Source organism: Mobula birostris, chromosome 23 (assembly GCF_030028105.1).
Source record: "Mobula birostris isolate sMobBir1 chromosome 23, sMobBir1.hap1, whole genome shotgun sequence".
Lineage (NCBI taxonomy): Eukaryota > Metazoa > Chordata > Chondrichthyes > Myliobatiformes > Myliobatidae > Mobula > Mobula birostris.
This window is the reverse complement of record NC_092392.1, coordinates 57,384,071-57,404,179: the sequence shown is the minus strand read 5'-3', so window position 1 is coordinate 57,404,179 and position 20,109 is coordinate 57,384,071. Positions and strand designations below refer to the sequence as shown.

The 20,109-nt window shown below is 43.7% G+C and overlaps 1 protein-coding gene across 1 annotated transcript in view; it reads left to right on the top strand.

Moving 5' to 3' along the window:
• itpr2 (inositol 1,4,5-trisphosphate receptor, type 2) overlaps positions 1-17,784 on the top strand; it is a 306,596-nt gene extending 288,812 nt beyond the window's left edge. Inside the window, exons 55-57 of the mRNA XM_072241562.1 lie at positions 6,197-6,357; positions 9,989-10,150; positions 13,535-17,784. Of these exons, the coding sequence (XP_072097663.1) occupies positions 6,197-6,357; positions 9,989-10,150; positions 13,535-13,621 (410 nt within the window). The 3' untranslated portion in view covers positions 13,622-17,784. The remainder of the gene's footprint in view (positions 1-6,196; positions 6,358-9,988; positions 10,151-13,534) is intronic.
• The last annotated feature ends 2,325 nt before the right edge of the window (positions 17,785-20,109 follow it).

The following is a 20,109-nucleotide window of genomic DNA, read 5'->3' as shown; positions in this document are numbered from 1 at the left end:
AACCAATAATCTTGAAGGTTTCCCACATCACATTAACTCTGCATCCCTCCTTCACCATATGCTGAGACACACTGTGTCCTCGGTTACCAATGCAGTGTCTCATGGAGAGACAATTGGTGCAGAAGTGGACTTCTCCATTCATTCTCTCTATACCAATGCCAAACTGAAATGAGTATACTGTATATCGAATGACCCTTCTTTAATCTCCTTCTCCAGATTCTGTTTATTCTGACTTTCACGAAGGATAGAACACATTTTTAGTGCAGTGACCAATTTAATTAAGTGAGGTTACAGTGTTAAGCACATGCAGTAAAATAACTGTATCAAAATGGATTTGAAATATAATTAAGTCCATGAGATGTTTGTTAGTGTATGCAGAGAACTTCATTGCCATCAGCAGCTTAGAAACAGTGGACAGTGCAGTGAGACTTCTTTGGGTTCTGGCATTGGGCTGCACACAATGATCTCACATCAAAAGCATTCATCCACTGCTCTTTGAGCTTTGGTAATGCTAAACACACAAGTTCCTGTTTATCAAGCATGCCAGGGGTGAAGTGAGACTATTAAACTGCTTCATTGTAAAAAGCAAGGAGGCTTTGAGTCCTGTGGATTTGGTTGCTGGATCCAGCGGCCGCTGTGTAGCTGATGTGGTGGGAATTCAGACATGCAACGGGGAGTCTGCGAACTCCGGCAGCAGGATTAAAAGGTCTTATTCTGGCTTCTACCCACCCCCCACCTTTCTTTCTAGTCCTGATGAAGGGTCTTAGCCCAAAACATCAACTTTTTATTCCTCTCCGTTGATGCTGCCTGACCTGCTGAATTCCTCCAGCATTTTGTGTGTGTGTTACTCTGGATTTCCAGCATCTGCAGAATCTCTTGTGTTTTGAATTAGAAGATCACCCTGAAGTGTCCGTCCCCCTCCCCTCCATAGGGTCCTCCTGGTTTGAAGCAGGAAGTGGCCCTTCCTCACTGGGCTAGAATGTGTCCTTTGATGGTAGGGTGAAGGCAGCAGTAACACAGGGAATGCTGGTTTTGCAGCTCTGTAGCATTCTGCTGGGTACAGGTACACGGTTGGCACACCACCACTGCACATCCAATGTCACCAGCCAAGGACAGCACACAACCGACAGACTGTTCAGCAAGCCAGGTTGTCGCTTCCTTTGGAGAGAGCTCTGCGTACAGTGGCAACTGGTGATTGAAAATACTGGCGGCCTACAGATCCATTGCACACAGATCTACCCCGGACTTAACAACAGTGGGCTACCGTTAACCCAGCTACTACAGGTCTGCACCCAATCTAACTCCTGTAGAGTACAACACGTGCTGCTATCCTTTGACTTGAAGAAAGATCCCAGGTCTTTTGTTGGAGCCAAAGATAAATAACACATGGGCTATTTTCCTCCATCTGGTTATCTTAAAACACATGGTTAGTTCAGGTTTCCTGCTTCAACACCACTGTGTGGACATTCAAGGAAAGGATGACCACGCAGAGAAGTTTGTGTCGAGTTCTGTGTGCTGTGTGTTGCGTCATGTCAAACATGCTGTGTCCCATCACATGTTGTGATACCCTCGGTATCACGTGATTAGTGGACTGTTTATGTCCTGGGGTTAGAGAGGTAGGTGTGTGTGTGTGTGTGTGTGTGTCTCTCTCTCTCTCTCTCTCTCTCTCTCTCTCTCTCTCTCCCTCTCTCTCTCTCTTTGTTGTGTTGATGTTGGAATGCATGGCGACACTTGCTGGCTGCCCCCAGCATGTACTTGGATGAGTAGGTTGTCAATGCAAACAATGCATTTCACCACATATTTCAGTGTACATGTGATATATAAATCTGAATCGTGTTGTGTGCTATGCTCTGTATTCTGCACTGCATGACATGCGCTGTCGACCTGCAGCCCTGTTAAGCACCAGCTACTGGGTGAGGTTACTTTCACTGCCCTCTCGCTGTCCCTCACACTTACCCCTTCACAGTCCATCACTGCTGCTCCACTCATAGCTCCTCACCCATCCTCCCACCACACCTCACACCCCGACCAGCCCTTGCCCCCCTGTATCATTTACTTGGGTCGAGAGCCACAAATGGACTCAGGTCTAGGAGTTCAGGCTGGGAATTGTGTTGGCAGGGTCTATGACCCAGGTACCCATGCTGGGTGGTATATGAAGCAAGTACAGATTTGACTTGGTGTTGAAGACTAACGGGGTTATGACCCCCCTTCTCCAGCCCCAATGCAATTTTTTAAGAGAATTGTTTTAAATGGCTGAGAATAGTTGAACATAATGGAGGAAATCGGGAGTGGTGTTGTGGGAAAAGACAAGTCTTACCTTCCTGTTTTCATTAACAATAACCACAGTATCATAATACCAATAGACACAGGAGCAGAATGAGGCCATTCAGCCCATTGAGCCTGCTCCACAGTTCCATCATGGCTGATTTATTATCCCTCAACCCATTTCTCCTGCCTTCTCCCCATAAGAAACTAATCAAGAACCTGTCAACCTCCACTTTATATGGCTTGGTCCCCACAGCTGTCTGTTCCTTTTACAATTGCTGAGCAAAGGTTGCCGCTCAGTTGCCTGAGGGGTCATTGGAGCCGATGGCCAGCGAGAATCTTCTCTGGATGAGCAAATTTTATAGAGCTTCTGAAGTACAAAAAGAGATGGAGAGGCGGTAGGTTTATGAAGCGAGTCAGAGGCCAACTGCTAGAACAGGGGTTCCCAACCTTTTGTATGACATGAACCGATGTGGACCCCAGACTGGGAACCCCTGTGCTAGAGGAACTCAGCAGGTCAGGCAGCACCTGTGGAGACAGAGAAATGGTTGAACAGTCGGGGCAAGGCCCTGCGTCAGGTCAGAGTTGTGAGGGGAGGCAGCCAACTTAGAGGGCACCTCATAGGTATAACCATGGCAGGCGAAGGTTTTGGACCTCGGTTTCAAGGAACTGAGGGGGACTGAGAGAATAGGACCTGCAGAGCTTGGTTATCTCATTGGGTTGTGGGTGGGGGGGGCGCGGTCTTGGATGGGAAGGAGTAAGGAAAAGTTTAAAATCAAAGTATCACTTGAAGAGAAGCCGGTGAAGAAGGGAGACACGTGAAAAACGCAAGCCAAGGTGGGGCACTGATCAGCTGCTGGAAGGACACAGCTGGGCAGTGTGGCTGAGATGGAAAGAGAGCAGCTGAAATGACGGCATGGGCCATGTGGTCTGGAGCCAGCGATGCAAACAGCCTCCTTCAGTTTCGGTTCAGAAACCATGGACAGGAATGGAGTCAGTGGTTGGGGAAGGGAATCGGTGGGTGGCTCAGGAGACAATCCTCTCAGTATTTAACCGGAGGAAGTTCTCAAACTGTGTGTCAGGCAAGCAGCGTGACCGCTTGGAGACAGTGATGGGGTCAGGCGAGGTGGAGCTCAATGTCAACAGTTACATCAGGAAAACTGACACTCATAGTTAACCAGTTCCCCCATTGTTCTCCCCAATAAAATGCCTGCAGACCAGACTGATTCAAACTCCACACAGATTACAATAGCAAGATTTAGCACAGTCTCAATGTTCAGAGAGTTTTCAACCATCACTGCTCTGATTTATAAAACTTTTCTGGTTTTACTGAGTTATGTGGAAAGGTTATGTTGCAGCCTTATTAAACTTTGGTTCATCTGCACTTGGAGTATTGTGTGCATTTCTGGTTGCCCCACTATAGGGAGGATATGAAGGCTGTGGAGAGGGTGCAGAAGAGGTTTACCAGGATACCAACTGGATTAGAGGACTGTGCTGTAAGGAGGGGTTGGACAAACTAGGGTTTTTTTATCTAGTGTGCCAGAGGCTGAGGGGAGACTGCAAAATGTTTGTAAAATATCAGAGGCAAGGATAAGGTAGACATTTTCCCAGGGTAGAAATGTTAAATACTAGAGGGCATGTATTTAAGGTGAGAGGGGGAAGATTAAAGGTGATGTGTGCAACAAGTTTTTACACAGTGTTGTGTGCCTGAATTGGGCTGCCAGAGGTGGTATCGATAAAGCAGGAGCAGTTTAAGAGATAGATGCAGTCATCTGCAGGGAATGGAGGGACAAAAATCATGTGCAAGCTTGATTAATTCAGGATCGTGGTCATTGTTCCTACACTGTTCAATGGCATGGGGAGGCAAACCTACGCCACACGCACAAATTCTGTCGGCCGCTCTTTGATGCTTTAAACCACACCCACAATAAAAAGATACATAATGATTATCTTTACTGCCAAATGAGGCAGGGAATGATTTTTTACAAAACAAGCGCAGTGAAATATTTTCATAGCTGGACAGTTGTGAGAACATGTGGCATTGGACGATGTGTTTTTTAGAAGGTTATTGTCAGTTTGGGCACACGCTCTCTAAAAGGTTCACCGCCCCTGTTCTAGGCTCTATGTTCAAAGTCAGTCTTGCTTTGCTCATGAGCAGAAACGCTTAGTGATCCTGTATCCTTGGGTTTATAATTAACATTGGAAGCAATGGCCATTCCCATGAGCCAGGTCTAAATCGGTTGTGAACACAACAAAAACTTCACACCATCTTAAAAATGTCTTCCCCAAGTCAGTTACTCTGATCAACCATTCTAGTTAGCCCACAACACCCCCACCCCCATCCCTTCTATCTATTACCTCAGTCACTGCACTGTAAACACTTTAAACCACTTTTTATAAAGCTGTTTACATTATAAATACATGCTGGTGTTTATGTATTTGTGAATGTTTTCCTCTACATACATCCTTTACCCTTTAAATTTATTTTTAATATAATTCTTTAATCTTTATAATTGTTGAATGTTGCATGTCACACCCTGAGCAGCACACCACAACAAATTCCAAATACATGTGAATGTGCATTACAGATATGTATGTGTAAATATACATGGCGAATAGAGTTGGTCCTTGATCTTGTTGGCTGGCAGAACAGACTCAAGGGCATGGCCTACCTCTTCCACTATTCCTTATATTAACCAAAGGCAGGACAATAAGGGATGTCTGAGTCGTAGCAGAGCTGATGGAGCCACAAACCTTGGAGTAAAGCAACCGACTTCTTGTTCTTTCTCACCCGCTTGAACCTCGTGACTTGTTTGGAGATTTGATGTCTCACTGATGGATAGACTGTGAGTCATAAGGATCCTCAAGAGACTGAAGAGGCTGGAAATCCAGAACAGCACCAAAGATATTGGAAGAGTTTAGCAAGGTAGGGCTGACCCACTGGGTTCCTCCAGTGCCTCGGTGTGTTAAATATTAAATCATATTGTGCAGAGCCCTGTAATGCATTGAGACATTCAAAGCACCAGGCAGCAAAACCACTGAGGCCCACCCTTCATCAGCCTGTAGGCAGATGCAGACTCAGATTTATTTATCACATGCACACCTAAGCATATAGAGAAATGCACTCTTTGCGTTGACAACCAACACACCCTAGGGTGCGCTGTGGGCGGTGTGCAAGCATGGCCAGACGTTCATGGCAACAAAGCATACCCAACATGCTCGGCGGAACAACACACAACATAATGAAACAGAACTTACCAAGTTACAAAGCAGCAACAATAAAGGGAGTGCATTTCCTATCTCCCACTCACCCACGCCAATACGCAGTCCACTAACCACAGGACAGGCTGTCTGCAGCCTCCAGCCTCCAGCAGACTTGTGGATTCACAGATACTGGGCCTTCGACTTCCCCAGTGGACTGTGGGCTTGCAGACATTTGCAGACTTGAGGCTTTGACTATCGGACCTCGATTTTAGGACTTCCAATCAACTTTTGGGCTTTGACCTAGACTTCCAATTGACCTTCAGACTTTGATCTCGATATTGACCCAGGACTTGCCGATGATGACAAATGAGGATGTTGGATGAGGATCTGAACTCCGGGTCTCAAACTCCAGACTCAATGATGCCAGGACCCTAAAAGCTAGGCTCGAACTCCATAGTGTGCATAGGGGGCAGCTACCCTCATCCTCGCTAGTCTGCAAGTTTGACATCGGATTACATCTACATCACTGGCCTTTTAACGTGGAGCAAATACTTAGACTCCAGCCTGGTCCTGTAATTCCCTCACATCCATGATTTGATCCTTGACTCCCTCCTCTGTCCCCAAAACCAACCCTACGAGCCTAAGAAGCAACTAAGTCTGAGCAATAATCTTGACCGAGACCAATAAGACATGCTAACACATTCTCCCTTGCACACTTTGTTCTCAGGGCTCGAAAGAGACAAGTTTGACAACAAGACGGTGTCCTTTGAAGAGCACATCAAGTTTGAACATAATATGTGGCACTATTTATACTTCATTGTCTTAATCAAGGTCAAGGACCCAACTGAATACACAGGACCAGAAAGTTACGTCGCACAGATGATAAAGGTGAGCTATAAAATGTTAACACTGCCAGTTAGCTACTTTATTTGCTTTGTAACCTGTATCACTAGCTTAGATGCATTGGCTTTGCTTGGGTAAACACCTGTGTGAAGGTCTGAAGGGCTTCGTTCTGTACTATGTGTCTCTACAATCTTCTATCCATTCAAGAGTCTAATAAGAGTGGTATAGAAACTGGCCTTGAACCAGATGGTAAGTGCTTTTAGGTATGAAAGCTGATGATCTAGGTGATGTGGTTGTGGAGCCTCACCAAAGCCTCCACATCCTTTCTATAATGGGATGACCAGAATTGAATGCAATATGCTAGATGCAGCATAAACAGATTTTATAAAGCTGCAATATACCTTCCTGATTCTTGAATGCAATGCCTCAACTAATTAAGGCAAGCAGGCCACAAGTTCTCTTTTCCATGCCATCAAACTGTGCATCCACTTTCAGAGAGCAATGCACTTGGGCACTGAAATCCTTCTATACTTCAGAGATCCCTCTATATATTATTTAATGCTTGTCAATGGTGGCATTTATTACCCATCCCCGGGAAAGCCAGCATTTATTGTCCATCCCTGGGAAAGCCAGCATTTATTACCCACCCCCGGGAAAGCCAGCATTTATTACCCATCCCCGGGAAAGCCAGCATTTATTGCCCATTCCTAGGAAAGCCAGCATTTATTACCCATCCCCGGGAATGCCAGCATTTATTGCCCATCCCTGGGAAAGCCAGCATTTATTACCCACCCCTGGGAAAGCCAGCATTTATTACCCACCCCCGGGAAAGCCAGCATTTATTGCCCATTCCTAGGAAAGCCAGCATTTATTACCCATCCCCGGGAATGCCAGCATTTATTGCCCATCCCTGGGAAAGCCAGCATTTATTACCCACCCCTGGGAAAGCCAGCTTTTATTGCCCATCCCCGGGAAAGCCAACATTTATTGCCCATCCCTGGGAAAGCCTGCATTTATTACCCATCCCCAGGAAAGCCAGCATTTATTACCCATCCCTGGGAAAGCCTTCATTTATTGTCCATCCCTGGGAAAGCCAGCATTTATTACCCATCCCCGGGAAAGCCAGCATTTATTACCCATCCCTGGGAAAGCCTTCATTTATTGTCCATCCCTGGGAAAGCCAGCATTTATTACCAATCCCTGGGAAAGCCAGCATTTATTACCCATCCCTGGGAAAGCCAGCATTTATTGCCCATTCCTGTGAAAGCCAGCATTTCTTGTCCATCCCTGGGAAAGCCAGCATTTATTACCCATCCCCGGGAAAGCCAGCATTTATTACCCATCCCTGGGAAAGCCTTCATTTATTGTCCATCCCTGGGAAAGTCAGCATTTATTACCCATCCCTGGGAAAGCCAGCATTTATTACCCATCCCTGTGAAAGCCAGCATTTCTTGTCCATCCCTGGGAAAGCCAGCATTTATTACCCATCCCCGGGAAAGCCAGCATTTATTACCCATCCCTGGGAAAGCCAGCATTTATTACCCATCCTAACTTCTCTTCAGAAGGTGAGCTGCCATGTGGACCTGCTGAAGATTGCACTCACAGTGTTATGAGTTCTAGGATTTTGATCCAGTGATTATAAGGGAGCAGTGACAGATGCTGCTGTCAAGGTTGTATTTCATTTTCAACTTTTTAGCCAACATTCTTAGGTCAAATACAAATTTCTGTTTCAATCTTTCTTGCTCAATCTTGTGATGTGTAGAGTGGCATGGAAACGTAGCAGTTAGTACAACACTTCATAGCAGCTAGCCGTAAGATCAAGGTTCAATTTCCACCGCTGTCTGTAAGGAGTTTGTATGTTCTCCCTGTGAAGCATGGGTTTCCTCTGGGTGCTCTGGTTTCCTCCCACATTCCAAAGATGTATGGTTAGGGTTAGTAAGTTTTGGATATGTTACGTCATCTAACCTTTTCATCTTTTTTTTAATCTTTATAAAATCAGACACAATGTAGCTTGAAGATTTAGCCATTAGGTGGCTTTTATGGATCAAGTTCTTGAATTCTGTCTATGACCTCTCTCACCACCTTCCATACTAAGTCCCTTCATCAGTTGATTGGACAATTAATTTGAACAAATAATGAATTCTTTAAAGAATAAAGACTGTATTTTGTTAGCACATAGTAGCAGGACTTTTCATTTGGTAAAATGGAATCCAATTGAATCAATTGAGAAAGCACAGATTTAATAATACTTTCATAAGTTCCAAACATGGCTAACTGCTGTACATTGGGAGAGAGGAAGAGGTCTTACCCTGGTCTCATTGTCTGATCACAATGTAGAATTTTCTTTGACATTCTCATTCAAGTGATTTTATTGTAAATTATATCCCCACTGAATTATTTACATGCATTGGAAGCCATTTATCCTATCTTTCATTCTAAGTCAGTATTGAATTTGTATGCAATTGTAACGACTAAAAAGTGAATATTTGTAGCTTGTTTTGCTAATTTTATGTTGGAATCATGCATGTACAAATTACAAATTACCTGCCTTTGTTTATATTTTCTAAAACTATAGTTTATTCATAAAATAAGTGGTTATGCAATAGTTGTACATGATATTATATTTGTTCACCAGTTCAAGCATATGGTTACATTAGCTTACAACATTTGCACAGCATCATTTCTTCATTCCCAAACATTCCAACAATAATAGGTCTGACAGGGACTGCATTGTTGAACATATCCATGTGACTCTTTGCAACCACCCCCATGAACGGGTGAGATGCACCTTTACAGGGAGAAGTGCAGATTCTGCTTGGGTAAGGTCGGTATGGAGTCATGAGAGGCTGCAGATGTTGGAATATGGAGCAACACAAAATGCTGGAGGAACTCAGCAGCTTCTCTGCAGAGGGGTAATGTACCGTGGGGGTTTTGGGTTGAGACTTTTCATACGACTGGAAGTTGGAGGGGAGATAGTTGATATAAAAGCATCTTGGAAAGGGTAGAGTGAGAGCTGACAGGCGATAAGTGGATTAGATGAGGAGGGATGATAGACAGATGAAGGAGGGGAGGGTAGGAGTAGTGCCAGAGGCTGGGAGGTGATAAGTGGAAACACTTTTTATTCATCTGAATAAAAGAGCATCTACAATTTACCTGGCTTCTCCTTCATCAGCCGTCTACCTACGTTCCTATTAACCACTAGTGATAAAATGCAGGGGAAGGTAATGAGGATGTAATATGGTGCCTCTTTCAGGAATTCCGGTTCTTTATTCCACCATCTGTGGTTCATCCTTTGGACATAGACTTAGCATCCTTTTCGGTCACTTCCTCTTAACTAACTTTTTCGCCATTTCTTCATATACCACCTTACTTGCCTCAACAAGCATTTGATTCCATGAAGTGCTTTTAATTTTTTTTCCTGAGTCAAAACCACAACAAAATGCATGTTGTTATATGAATATGTCTATTGCTAATAAACACATAGATTTCTATCATTATTGCAGTGATTAGTTAATTGTCTGAATGATACCGTGGCAAGTATCAAGATCGTAAAAACTCTTTTAAAATCTGCAAGTTGCTTTTACTTTGGATAAATGAACAATCGGTTATACCAACAAAAGAAAAGTTTCTGCTTGGCTCTCAAGTCTTAACTGTTAATGCCTCTAATTGGTTACAGGAGAAGAACTTGGATTGGTTCCCTCGGATGCGTGCCATATCTTTGGTCAGTAATGAAAGTGATAGTGAGCAGAATGAAATCAGATGTTTGCAAGATAAATTAGAATCAACCATGTTTCTAGTGGAACAACTGTCAAGTCAACTTTCAGAACTGAAAGAACAGGTAAGGAAATCTCTTAAAGTTGGCCAATGTCCCTCAAACTCTAATACTATCTCAGAGCAAGTTCCTGCTGTTGGCCAAGCAACTCGGTGGGACCACCCAGGAACACCAAATTGGCAAGGAGGTCCTTTCTATTTCAATGTAGACAAAAGATAAATGTTATCTGCACCCTCTGGGCATCAACCTGAAGGTGCAAACTACCTGCCCTGCAGTCATTTATCCCCACCTAGCTTTAATGGAGTGAAATGCTGGTTCTGAAAAGGTGGGCAGTGTATTGACCCATGTTGATGGACAGGGTGAGATTGTTACTGAGTACCTTTGGTGACAGTGGAGAAGGTCTTCTCTTAGATGACTATATCCCAACCAATGAGCATAAGTTTGGATCTAAGTTTAAGTGTAAAAAGATGGGTCAAAAACCTGGAGAAATTTGTCTTAAGTGGAGGTCAGATTTGTGGAGACCATGCAGCTCACACTGTTGGTTGAAGGGAGAAGGATATTGGAACAGGGAAGGCTGGTAGAGATGAAGTGTTGCAGATGTGGAGGCAAAAGTGCAACAAGTGTGGCCAGGCCTTTGTTATTCTATGATGTAGAAACAGTAAAAAGTAAAACATGTCACCAAAGTAACATGAGAAAACAGACAATATACAACAGATGGAGGGGCAGGTAGTGTTGTGGTGACAGGGAATCTACAGAAAGACTTGGACAGATTAGGAGAATGAGCAAAGAAGATGGAATACAGCATAGGGAAGAGTAGGGTCATGCAGTTTGGTAGGAAGAATGCAGGTGCAGACCATATTATAAATAGAAAGAGAATTTAGAAATCAGAGGTACAAAGGCACTTGGCACAGGAGTCCCTGAAAGTTAACTTACAGGTTGATTCAGTAATAAGGAAGGCAAATGCAATGTTAACATTCATTTCAAGAAGACCAGAACTTAACTAGAACAGTCTTCCTGACAGTCAGGCTGTCAGGAAGGACAGACAGATGATAAGACAAAATCGCAGCCAGCAGAGCAAGTATCAGTGCATTAGGGATGAAAAATCAAAAAGGGTAGCAAATATAGTACTCAAAGTGTTATATCTCATTGCACGGAGTATAAAAAATAAGGTGGATGATCTTGTTGCACTATTACAGATTTCCAGGTATGAAGTTGTGGCCATCACTGAATCGTGGCTGAAGGATGGTTGTAGTTGGAAGCTGAACGCCCAAGGTTACACATTGTATTGGAGGGATAGGAAGGTAGGCAGAGGGGGTGGCGTGGCTCTGCTGGTAAAGATGTAACACAGGATCAGAAGATGTCGAATCCTTGTGGGTTGGGTTAAGAAACTGCAAGGGTAAAGGGACCCTGACGGCAGATATATACAGACCTTCCAACAGTAGCTGGGATGTAGACCACAGATTATAACAGGAAATAGAAAAGGCGTGCCAAAAGGGCAATGTTATGATAGTCATTGGAAATTTCAACATGCGGGTCGATTGGGAAAATCAGCTTGGTAATTGATCTCAAGAGAGTGAGTTTGTTGAATGTCTACGAGATGGGTTTTTAGAGCAGTTTGTCATTGAGCCTGAAAAACCTAAGGTTATATAAGTCACCCAGACAAGATGAACTGCACCCTAAGGTTCTGAAAGAGGTAACGTTAGAGATTGTAGAGGCATTAGCAATGATCCAAAAATTATTGGACTCTGGCAATGTGCCAGAGGACTGGAAAATTGCAAATGTCACTCCACTCTTTAAGAAAGGAGGAAGGCAGCAGAAAGGAAATTATAGACCAGATTGCCTGACCTCAGTGGTTGGGAAGATGTTGGAGTCAATTATTAAGGATGAGGTTATGGAGTACTTGGTAACACAGGACAAGATAGGACAAAATCAGCATGGTTTCCTTAAGGGGAACTTGCCTGATGAACCTGTTGGAATTCTTTGAGGAGATTAAAAGTAGGACAGATAAAGAGGATGCAGTGGATGTTGTACATTTGGACTTTCAGAAGGCCTTTGACAAAGTGCACACATGAGGCTGCTTACTAAGTTAAAAGCCTGTGGTAATACAGAAAAGTTACGAACATGGTTAGAGGAGGCAGTGAGTGGGAACAAAAGGATACTTTTCTGGTTGGTTGTCGGTGACTAGATGCCCCACATCTTTTGTTAGATGAGGAGCCCAAAACTGTTGACATTACTCAAGATGAAGCCTCACAGTGCCTTATAAAGCCTCAGCATCTCATCCCTGCTCTTGTATTCTAGACCTCTTGAAATGAATGCTAACATTGCATTTGCCTTCCTCACCACCAACTCAACCTGCAAGTTAACCTTTAGGGTGTTCTGCACAAGGACACCCAAGTCCCTTTGTATCTCAGATTTTTGGATTTTCTTCCCATTTAGAAAATAGCCTGCACATTTATTTCTACCAAAGTGCATGACCATGCATTTTCCAACATTGTATTTCATTTGCCACTTTCTCGCATATTCTCTAATCTGTCGTAGTCCTTCTTCATCCTACCTATTTCCTCAGCACTACCCCCCCTCCACCAATCTTCGTATCATCCGAAAACTTGGCAACAAAGCCATCTATTCCATCACCTAAATCATTGATATACAGCATAAAAAGAAGTGGTCCCAACAGTGACCCCTGCGGAACACAGCATCAAAGGTTACGGGGAGAAGCCCGGGAATGGGGTTGAGGAGGGGAAGAAAGGATCAGCCTTGACGGAGCAGACTCGATGGGCCAAATGGCCTAATTCTGCTTCTATGTCTTATGGTCCTATGGTCTTATAAAGGTAAGGATGTAGTGCTGATGTTTTATAATGTGCTAGTCAGACCACATTTGGAATACCGTGACAATTTTGGGCCCCAATTCTAAGGAAGGAAGTACTGGTCCTAGTGAGGTTCACAAGAATGATCCTGAAATTAGAGGTTTGACATATAAGGAGCATTTAAAGGCTCCAGACCTATAGTTGATAGAGTTCTGGGTCTGGAGTGGGGGAATAGTAGGGAAAGGTGAACCTCATTGAAAGCTACCGAATACTGAAAGACTTGGATAGAGGTGGACTTGGGGAGGATATTTCTACTGGTACAAGAGTTTGAGATCCTCGGGCACAGGATAAAAGGATGCACCTTTAGACCTGAGATGAGGAGGAATATCTTCATTCAGGGATGTCCAGATGATCCAGAATGCAGAATTTAAGATCAGGAATGCAATTCTGGAAAGGGTGGAGGGGGGAAGCAGATTCAATAATCACTTCCCAAGAGGAGCTGGATTTGTACTTGAAAAAGAAAAGTAAATATCATGGCCATGAGTAGGAGCAGGGACTAACTGAATAGTGCCTTCAAAGTGCCAGTACAGCCCTGATGATTGAATGGCCTGTGTTCTGACATGAGTTTTGTTTTATTCTGTAGATGACGGAGCAAAGGAAGAACAAACAGCGTCTGGGATTTCTCGGATCCAACACACCTCACGTGAACCATCATGAGACAGCTCACTGAAGACTTTCTGAATTCAGGACCTATTTAAACAGGATTGTAATGATTTTTGACATCATATTTGGAATCAAATGCCTTAATAACTGGATGGAAGCCATTGAGACGGACTCACAAATGGCCAGAGACCTGCTCTCATATCCACCCTAGGGGTGTCCATTATACAGCCACTCTGTAACTCAGCCTGCATTCTATAATCTTCATGCAATGTGTGTCCACAATGAACACATCGGCGACTGATGGCTGACTACAAGACAGTGACTGATTATTTTTAACTTGATTCATTCATTTAGGGGGTGGTGGTGTAAGTATTAGATTTCCAATTCCCGAGAACATGGTGGGAATGGACATCCTCTTGCTTCAGCCGCTGCAGTCAAAGTACACGTTGAAGCTCGTGTGGTGCCTCTCATCTTTGTGGGCAGGCGGTGTCACGGATGTGAGAGGGGCCACTAATTTGCCGGAGTGTACCCCTTAGATTGTATATCCTGCAAGTGTCCCCACAACTCCAGGCTATGTTGAGAGTTGTCCATTGAGGATTGTTCCTGCTTCAGCCTTCAGTCCAGCAGAGAGTGGTGCTTATGCCCTTTACTTCAACTTGGAGATGATACAGCCACAGAAACCCCAACTCCTGATCTCCATTGTAGCCCCAGTATGTGATTGCCCTAATTAGTGGTAAATACCAGTAATAGAGTCATAGAGCACTACAGCACAGAAACAGGCTTTTCGGCCCATCCTGTCCATGCTGATATTCTCTTGTTGGAGATGGTTACGGTCTATTCCCATGTGGCGTAGAGCTTCTTGTCTGGTGTGGTTTGAAGGTCGCCAAAGACTTCTGACCCAGACTCAGGTCTTGTGCACTCATCCATGGCTTGCCCCATTCCTGCATTTTTTCCACCCACCACCTGAAAATGGGAGATCAAGGTCCAGCAGGGATGTCCAAGGGCTGCAATGATTGGCCTTTACCTCCATTACACTGGGTCCAACAATACCATAATGGCTCCACCTTGATCCATTTGGTCATATGCTGCTTTGATGTCAAGGCTGGTCATTCACACTTCACCACTGGAATTTGCTTCATCTGCCCAATTCTGTAATGTAGTCTTTGAGCGGAGGCCCACTTCTGAAACCCAGCTGAGCATCAGAGAGTCATTAGCCAATAGGTCTGGTTCAGCAGCACTTCCCATTACTTTGCTGATGAGTATGAGAATACTGATGAGTGGTTATTGGCCAGGTTAGGTTTACCCAACTCTACGTTGATATACATTGGTGGTTTTATCTGTTGTTGGGTAGGTGATGTGCTTCTAGTTCTAATGAAATAGCTCAGCTCAGCAGAGGATATAATAAACAATGAGCCGTGAATACAACCAGGATCAGCAAATAGTCTGCTGAAGGAAGTCAGCGGGTTGAGTAGCTTCTGTTGGGAGGGTAGGAGCTATTGACATTTCATACAACATAAAACATTATAGCATAGTACTGGCCCTTTGGCCCACAATGTGGTGCTGACCTTAAAACCTACTTTAAAATCAATCTAACCCTTCCCTCCAACATAACCCTCCATTGTTCTATCATCCATGTGCCTATCAAAGAGCTTCTTAAATGTCCCTAATGTGCCTGCCTCTACCACCACCACACACCCAGCAAACTCTATGTAAGAAACTTACCTATAACATCCCCCTTATATTTCCTCCAGTAATCTTTACATTATTCCCCCGGTACTAGCCATTTCTGCCCTGGGGAAAGAGTCGCTGCTATCCACTCAATCTGTGCCTCTTATCATCTCGTACACCTCTATCAACTCACCTCTCATCCTCCTTCTCTCCAAAGAGAAAAGCCTCAGCTTGCTCAACCTTTCCTCATAAGACATGCTCTCTCATCCAGTCAGCATCCTGGTAAATCTTCTCTGCATACCCTCTAAAGCTTCCACATCCTACCTGTAATGAGGCAACCAGAACTGAACACAACATTCAAGTATGGTCTAACCAGGGTTTTATGGAACTGGAAAATTACTTTAAGGCTTCGAGTTGAAACCCTGCATAGTTAATTCCCTTCCTCAACCCACAAAGTTCCTCCAGCAGATTATTTATTGCTCCAGATCTGCAGTTGAACCAGGAAGTTGTTGAACCCCACCCTCCACCGCTCCTCCATAGCCTTTGCTGTGTTTGATGTCCTTGGCCATTTCCTTATGCCACAAGGACAAAACCAAATGGGCTGAAGTCTGGATTTAGTAATGCTAGACAGAGGCTGAGATGGAATCACTACTTTAGAAAATGTTTGCAAATACTTTGGGGAAAGCTGCGCAGCTGGTGGAGTCACATCCTGGGTCAATCCCAACCTCTGGTGCTGCCTGTATGGAGTTTGCACGTTCTCCTCCGTGACCATGTGGGTTTCCTGTCAGTGCTCCAGTTCCACATGCTAAGGACATGGGTTTGGTAGATTAATTAGTTTAGCAGATTAATTGGCCACTGTGTGTAGGCGAGTTTTAGAATCTGGGGGAGGTTGATGAGAGTGTGGGGAGAATAAAATGGGTTTAGTTCTTAACTTTGGTACAGTTTGTACTTTGTGCCATTAGTCCTGAGCACTTTTTTTTCTCATTTGGTTGCAAGGTGGTGACCACAGAACAATAGTGCAGTTTAAAAGCAGTCTATGTGGCTAGAGGGTCTCTCGTGATCTGCCTGAGGTTATTGTCTGTGCATTTGCTTCTGTTGCCTTGCCATTAGTCTTTCCACTACTTCTCCTCTACATTCCCATCTCCCTGTACGTAGGCCGTACACGTTCACATTAGGATGAGTTCGTGTGTCCTTATCGTTAGGTCAGATCTTTGTGCTTGAAATGATGAAAGAACTCTACGGGACTCCATCAAACTTCTTCTTGGTAAGAAAACCTAGAGCAGTAATTGAACAATCCAGAATTGGGCCAATGAGGCCTGAAGTGCAGATATATCTTATCCACTAAAAGGGCAGTGAAAATCTAAAACACGCTTCTAAGAAGATGTGGACATCAGCATCACTGGCCGGTTCCAGTAGGGGGCTTGTCAGTGGCACAGCTGTTAGTGCTGCTGCCTTCTAGCCTCAGGGGCCCGGGTTCGATCTTGACAATGGGTGCTGTCCATGTGGTGTTTGCAGCTGGGTTAATTGGCCAGCGTAAATTACCCTTGGTATTGCAAAATAAACCAAAGGAGATGGTGGGTATGTGAAAGGAAGCAAGTTTCAGGAGTATAATCATCTAAGGAGAAGAGGGAATGGGAATAGTGGGATTACATTCTTGGGAGCAGGGATACATTCAATGGCCTCCTGTATCATTATCAATAGATAATAATCATAAGTAATGTAATTAGAGTTGAGATGTCAATCAACTTTGATCCAACTTGAGAGACCACATGGTCACTTCTGTTCTTGTAATCATTTCTTCGGGTTACACATATTATAATGAACCATAAATCAATTGTTCAACTTTGGGCAAAGTAAAGACAGCGTGCAAAGCGGGAGCACGTTGCTGAATAAATGATTCCTGGAGAAACTGGACTAAGTTTCCTTCAACCACTGCACAACAGCACCTCGAGCACAGTCCGTGGTGTAAAGCTTATACGGGAGACCGGAGTCATTTTGGTGAAGAAGAGCGGGGAAGAAGTGGCAGAAAAAGCAATGGGTACTTTGCGTTCTTGGCTGGGGCAGGGGAAGGGGATGGGGAGGCTTGTTACCTACCCAAAGCTCTGCTTTCTGAGTCTCAGTCACATTTCTTTGACTAAATACTCTCTTCACTCTCTTAAAGCCATTCTGAATGCATCTGACCTTTTGATATCAACATGTTTCCAAAGGTACTAATGTAAAAACAATATTTTTATACTTTGATCCATTAATTTCAAAAGTTGTGTGACATTTAAAATATTAATTTTGGACCTTAATGATAGAACTCATTGAGCGTATCAAAGAATCCAAGGAGCTTCACTTTTTTAAAACGTGGTATTCGAATGATTTTAATTTCAGTAACTTGCATGAACTGTAAAATAGTGGGGAGCAATGGAAATGTATCAAATTGTTGTTATGAAGCCTTTGTAATTGGTGTTATTTGTATGGCCTTTGCAAAAAGAGAGGTAAAGGTCTTAATTAGCTCTGACTGGATGACGTCTTTGTATCTTTTAAACTAATAAAACGTATCTTTTTCAATGGTCAGTGAACGGGACACGCGGATGGTATGTTGCATCCCAGATGCCAGGGTCAGGATGTCTCCACATTTTGAAGAAGGAGGGAGAGAAGCCAAATGTCTTGGTACATATTGGTACGAATGACATAGGAAGAAAAAGTAATGAGGTCCTGAAAAGAGAATTTAGAGAAAGCTGAGAAGCAGGACCTCCCAGGTAGTAATTTCTGGAAAGCTGTCTGTGCCACGCGCCAATGAGGGTAGAAACAGGATGATTTGGCAGATAAATGTGTGGCTGAGAAGCTGGTATAGAGGGCAGGGCTTGAGGTTCCTGGATCACTGGGATTTCTTCTGGGGGAGGTATGACCTGTTCAAAAGTGATGGTTTGCACCTGAACCTGAGGGGGACCAGTATTCTTGTGGGCAGGTTTGTTAGAGCTATTGGGTAGGGTTTAAACTATTTTGGCAGGAGGGTGGGAACCAGAGTGGTGGGACTCAGGATAGGACAGATGGTAAAAAAGTAAAGATAGCGTGCAGTCAGACTGTCAGGAAGGGCAGGCAGATGATGGGACTTAGTTGCAGCCAGCAGGCTGAGTATCAAATCATTAGGGATGCAGAATCAGAAAGGATAGCAAATATGGTACTCAAGGTGTTTGATCTAAGTGCGTGTATTATAAGAAATAAGGTGAATGATCTTGTTGCAATATTACAGATTGCCAGGTATGATGTTGTGGCCATCACTGAATCATGGCTGAAGGATGATTGTAGTTGGCAGCTGAATGTCCAAGGTTACATGTTATATCCGAGGGATAGGGAAGTAGGCAGAGGGGGTGGTGTGGCTCTACTGGTAAAGAATGGCATCAAATCAGTAGAAAGATGTGACATAGGATCGGAAAGTGTTGAATCCTTGTGGGTTGAGTTAAGAAACTGCAAGGGTAAAAGGACATTGATGGCAGTTATATAATGGCTGGGAGATGGACCACAGGTTACAGCAGGAAATAGAAAAGACAAGTCAAAAGGGCAATGTTATGGTAGTCATGGGAAATTTTAACATGCAGATCAATTGGGAAAATCAGATTGGTAATGGATCTCAAGAGAGTGAGTTTATTGAATGCCTAAGAGATGGCTTTTTAGAGCAGTTTGTCGTTGAGCCTACTAGGGGATCGGCTATACTGTATTGGGTATTATGTAATGAACCAGAGGCAATTAGGTTAATTAGGCAATTAAGGTAAAAGAACCCTAAGGAACCAGTGATCACAATTTGATTGTGTTCAACTTGAAATTTGATAGGGAGAAAGCAAAGTCTGATGTAGCAGTCTATCAGTGGAGTAAGGGAAATTACAGTGGTATGAAAGCGGAGTTGACCAAAGTAAATTGGAAGTAACTGCTGGCAGGGATGTCAGCAGAGCAGCGATGGTGTGCATTTCTGGGAAAAATGAGGAAGGTGCAGGACATGTGTATTCCAAAAATGAAGAAATACTCAAATGGCAAAATAAAACAACTGTGGCTGACAGGGGAAGTCAAAGCTATTGTAAAAACAAAAGAAAGGGCATACAACAAAGCAAAAATTAATGGGAAGATAGAGGATTAGGAAGTTTTTAAAAACCAACAGCGAGCAACTAAAAATCATTAGAAGGGAAAAGATGAAATATGAAAGCAAGCTAGCAAATAATATCAAAGTGGACAGTAAAAGTTTTTACAAGTATGTTAAAAATGAAAGAGAAATGAGCATGGATATAAGACCGCTAGAAAATGAGGCAGGAGAAATAATACCAGGGGACAAGGAGATGGCTGATGAACTGAATGAGTATTTTGCATCAGTCTTCACTGTGGAAGACACTAGCAGTATGCCTGATGTTGTAGTGTGTGAAGGAAGAGAAGTGGGTGCAGTTACTGTTACAAGAGAGAAGGAGCTCAAAAAGCTGAAAGACCTAAAGGTACATAAGTTACCCGGACCAGAGGAACTGCATCCTAGAGTTCTGAAAGAGGTAGCTTTAGAGATTGTGGCGGCATTAGCAATGATCTTTCAAAAATCTTTGGACTCTGGCATGGTGCCAGAGGACTGGAAAATTGCAAATGTCACTCCACTCTTTAAGAAAGAAAGAAGGTAGCAGAAAGGAAATTATAGACCAGTTTGCCTGACCTCAGTGGTTGGGAAGACGTTAGAGTCAAATGTTAAGGATGAGGTGATGGAGTACTTGGTGACACAGGACAAGATAGGACAAAGTCAGCAGGGTTTCCTTCAGGGAAAGTCCTGACTGACGAACCTGTTGGAATTCTTTGAGGAGATTACAAGTAGGATAGGTAAAGACGATGCAGTGGATATTGTATATTTGGACTTTCAGAAGGCCTTTGACA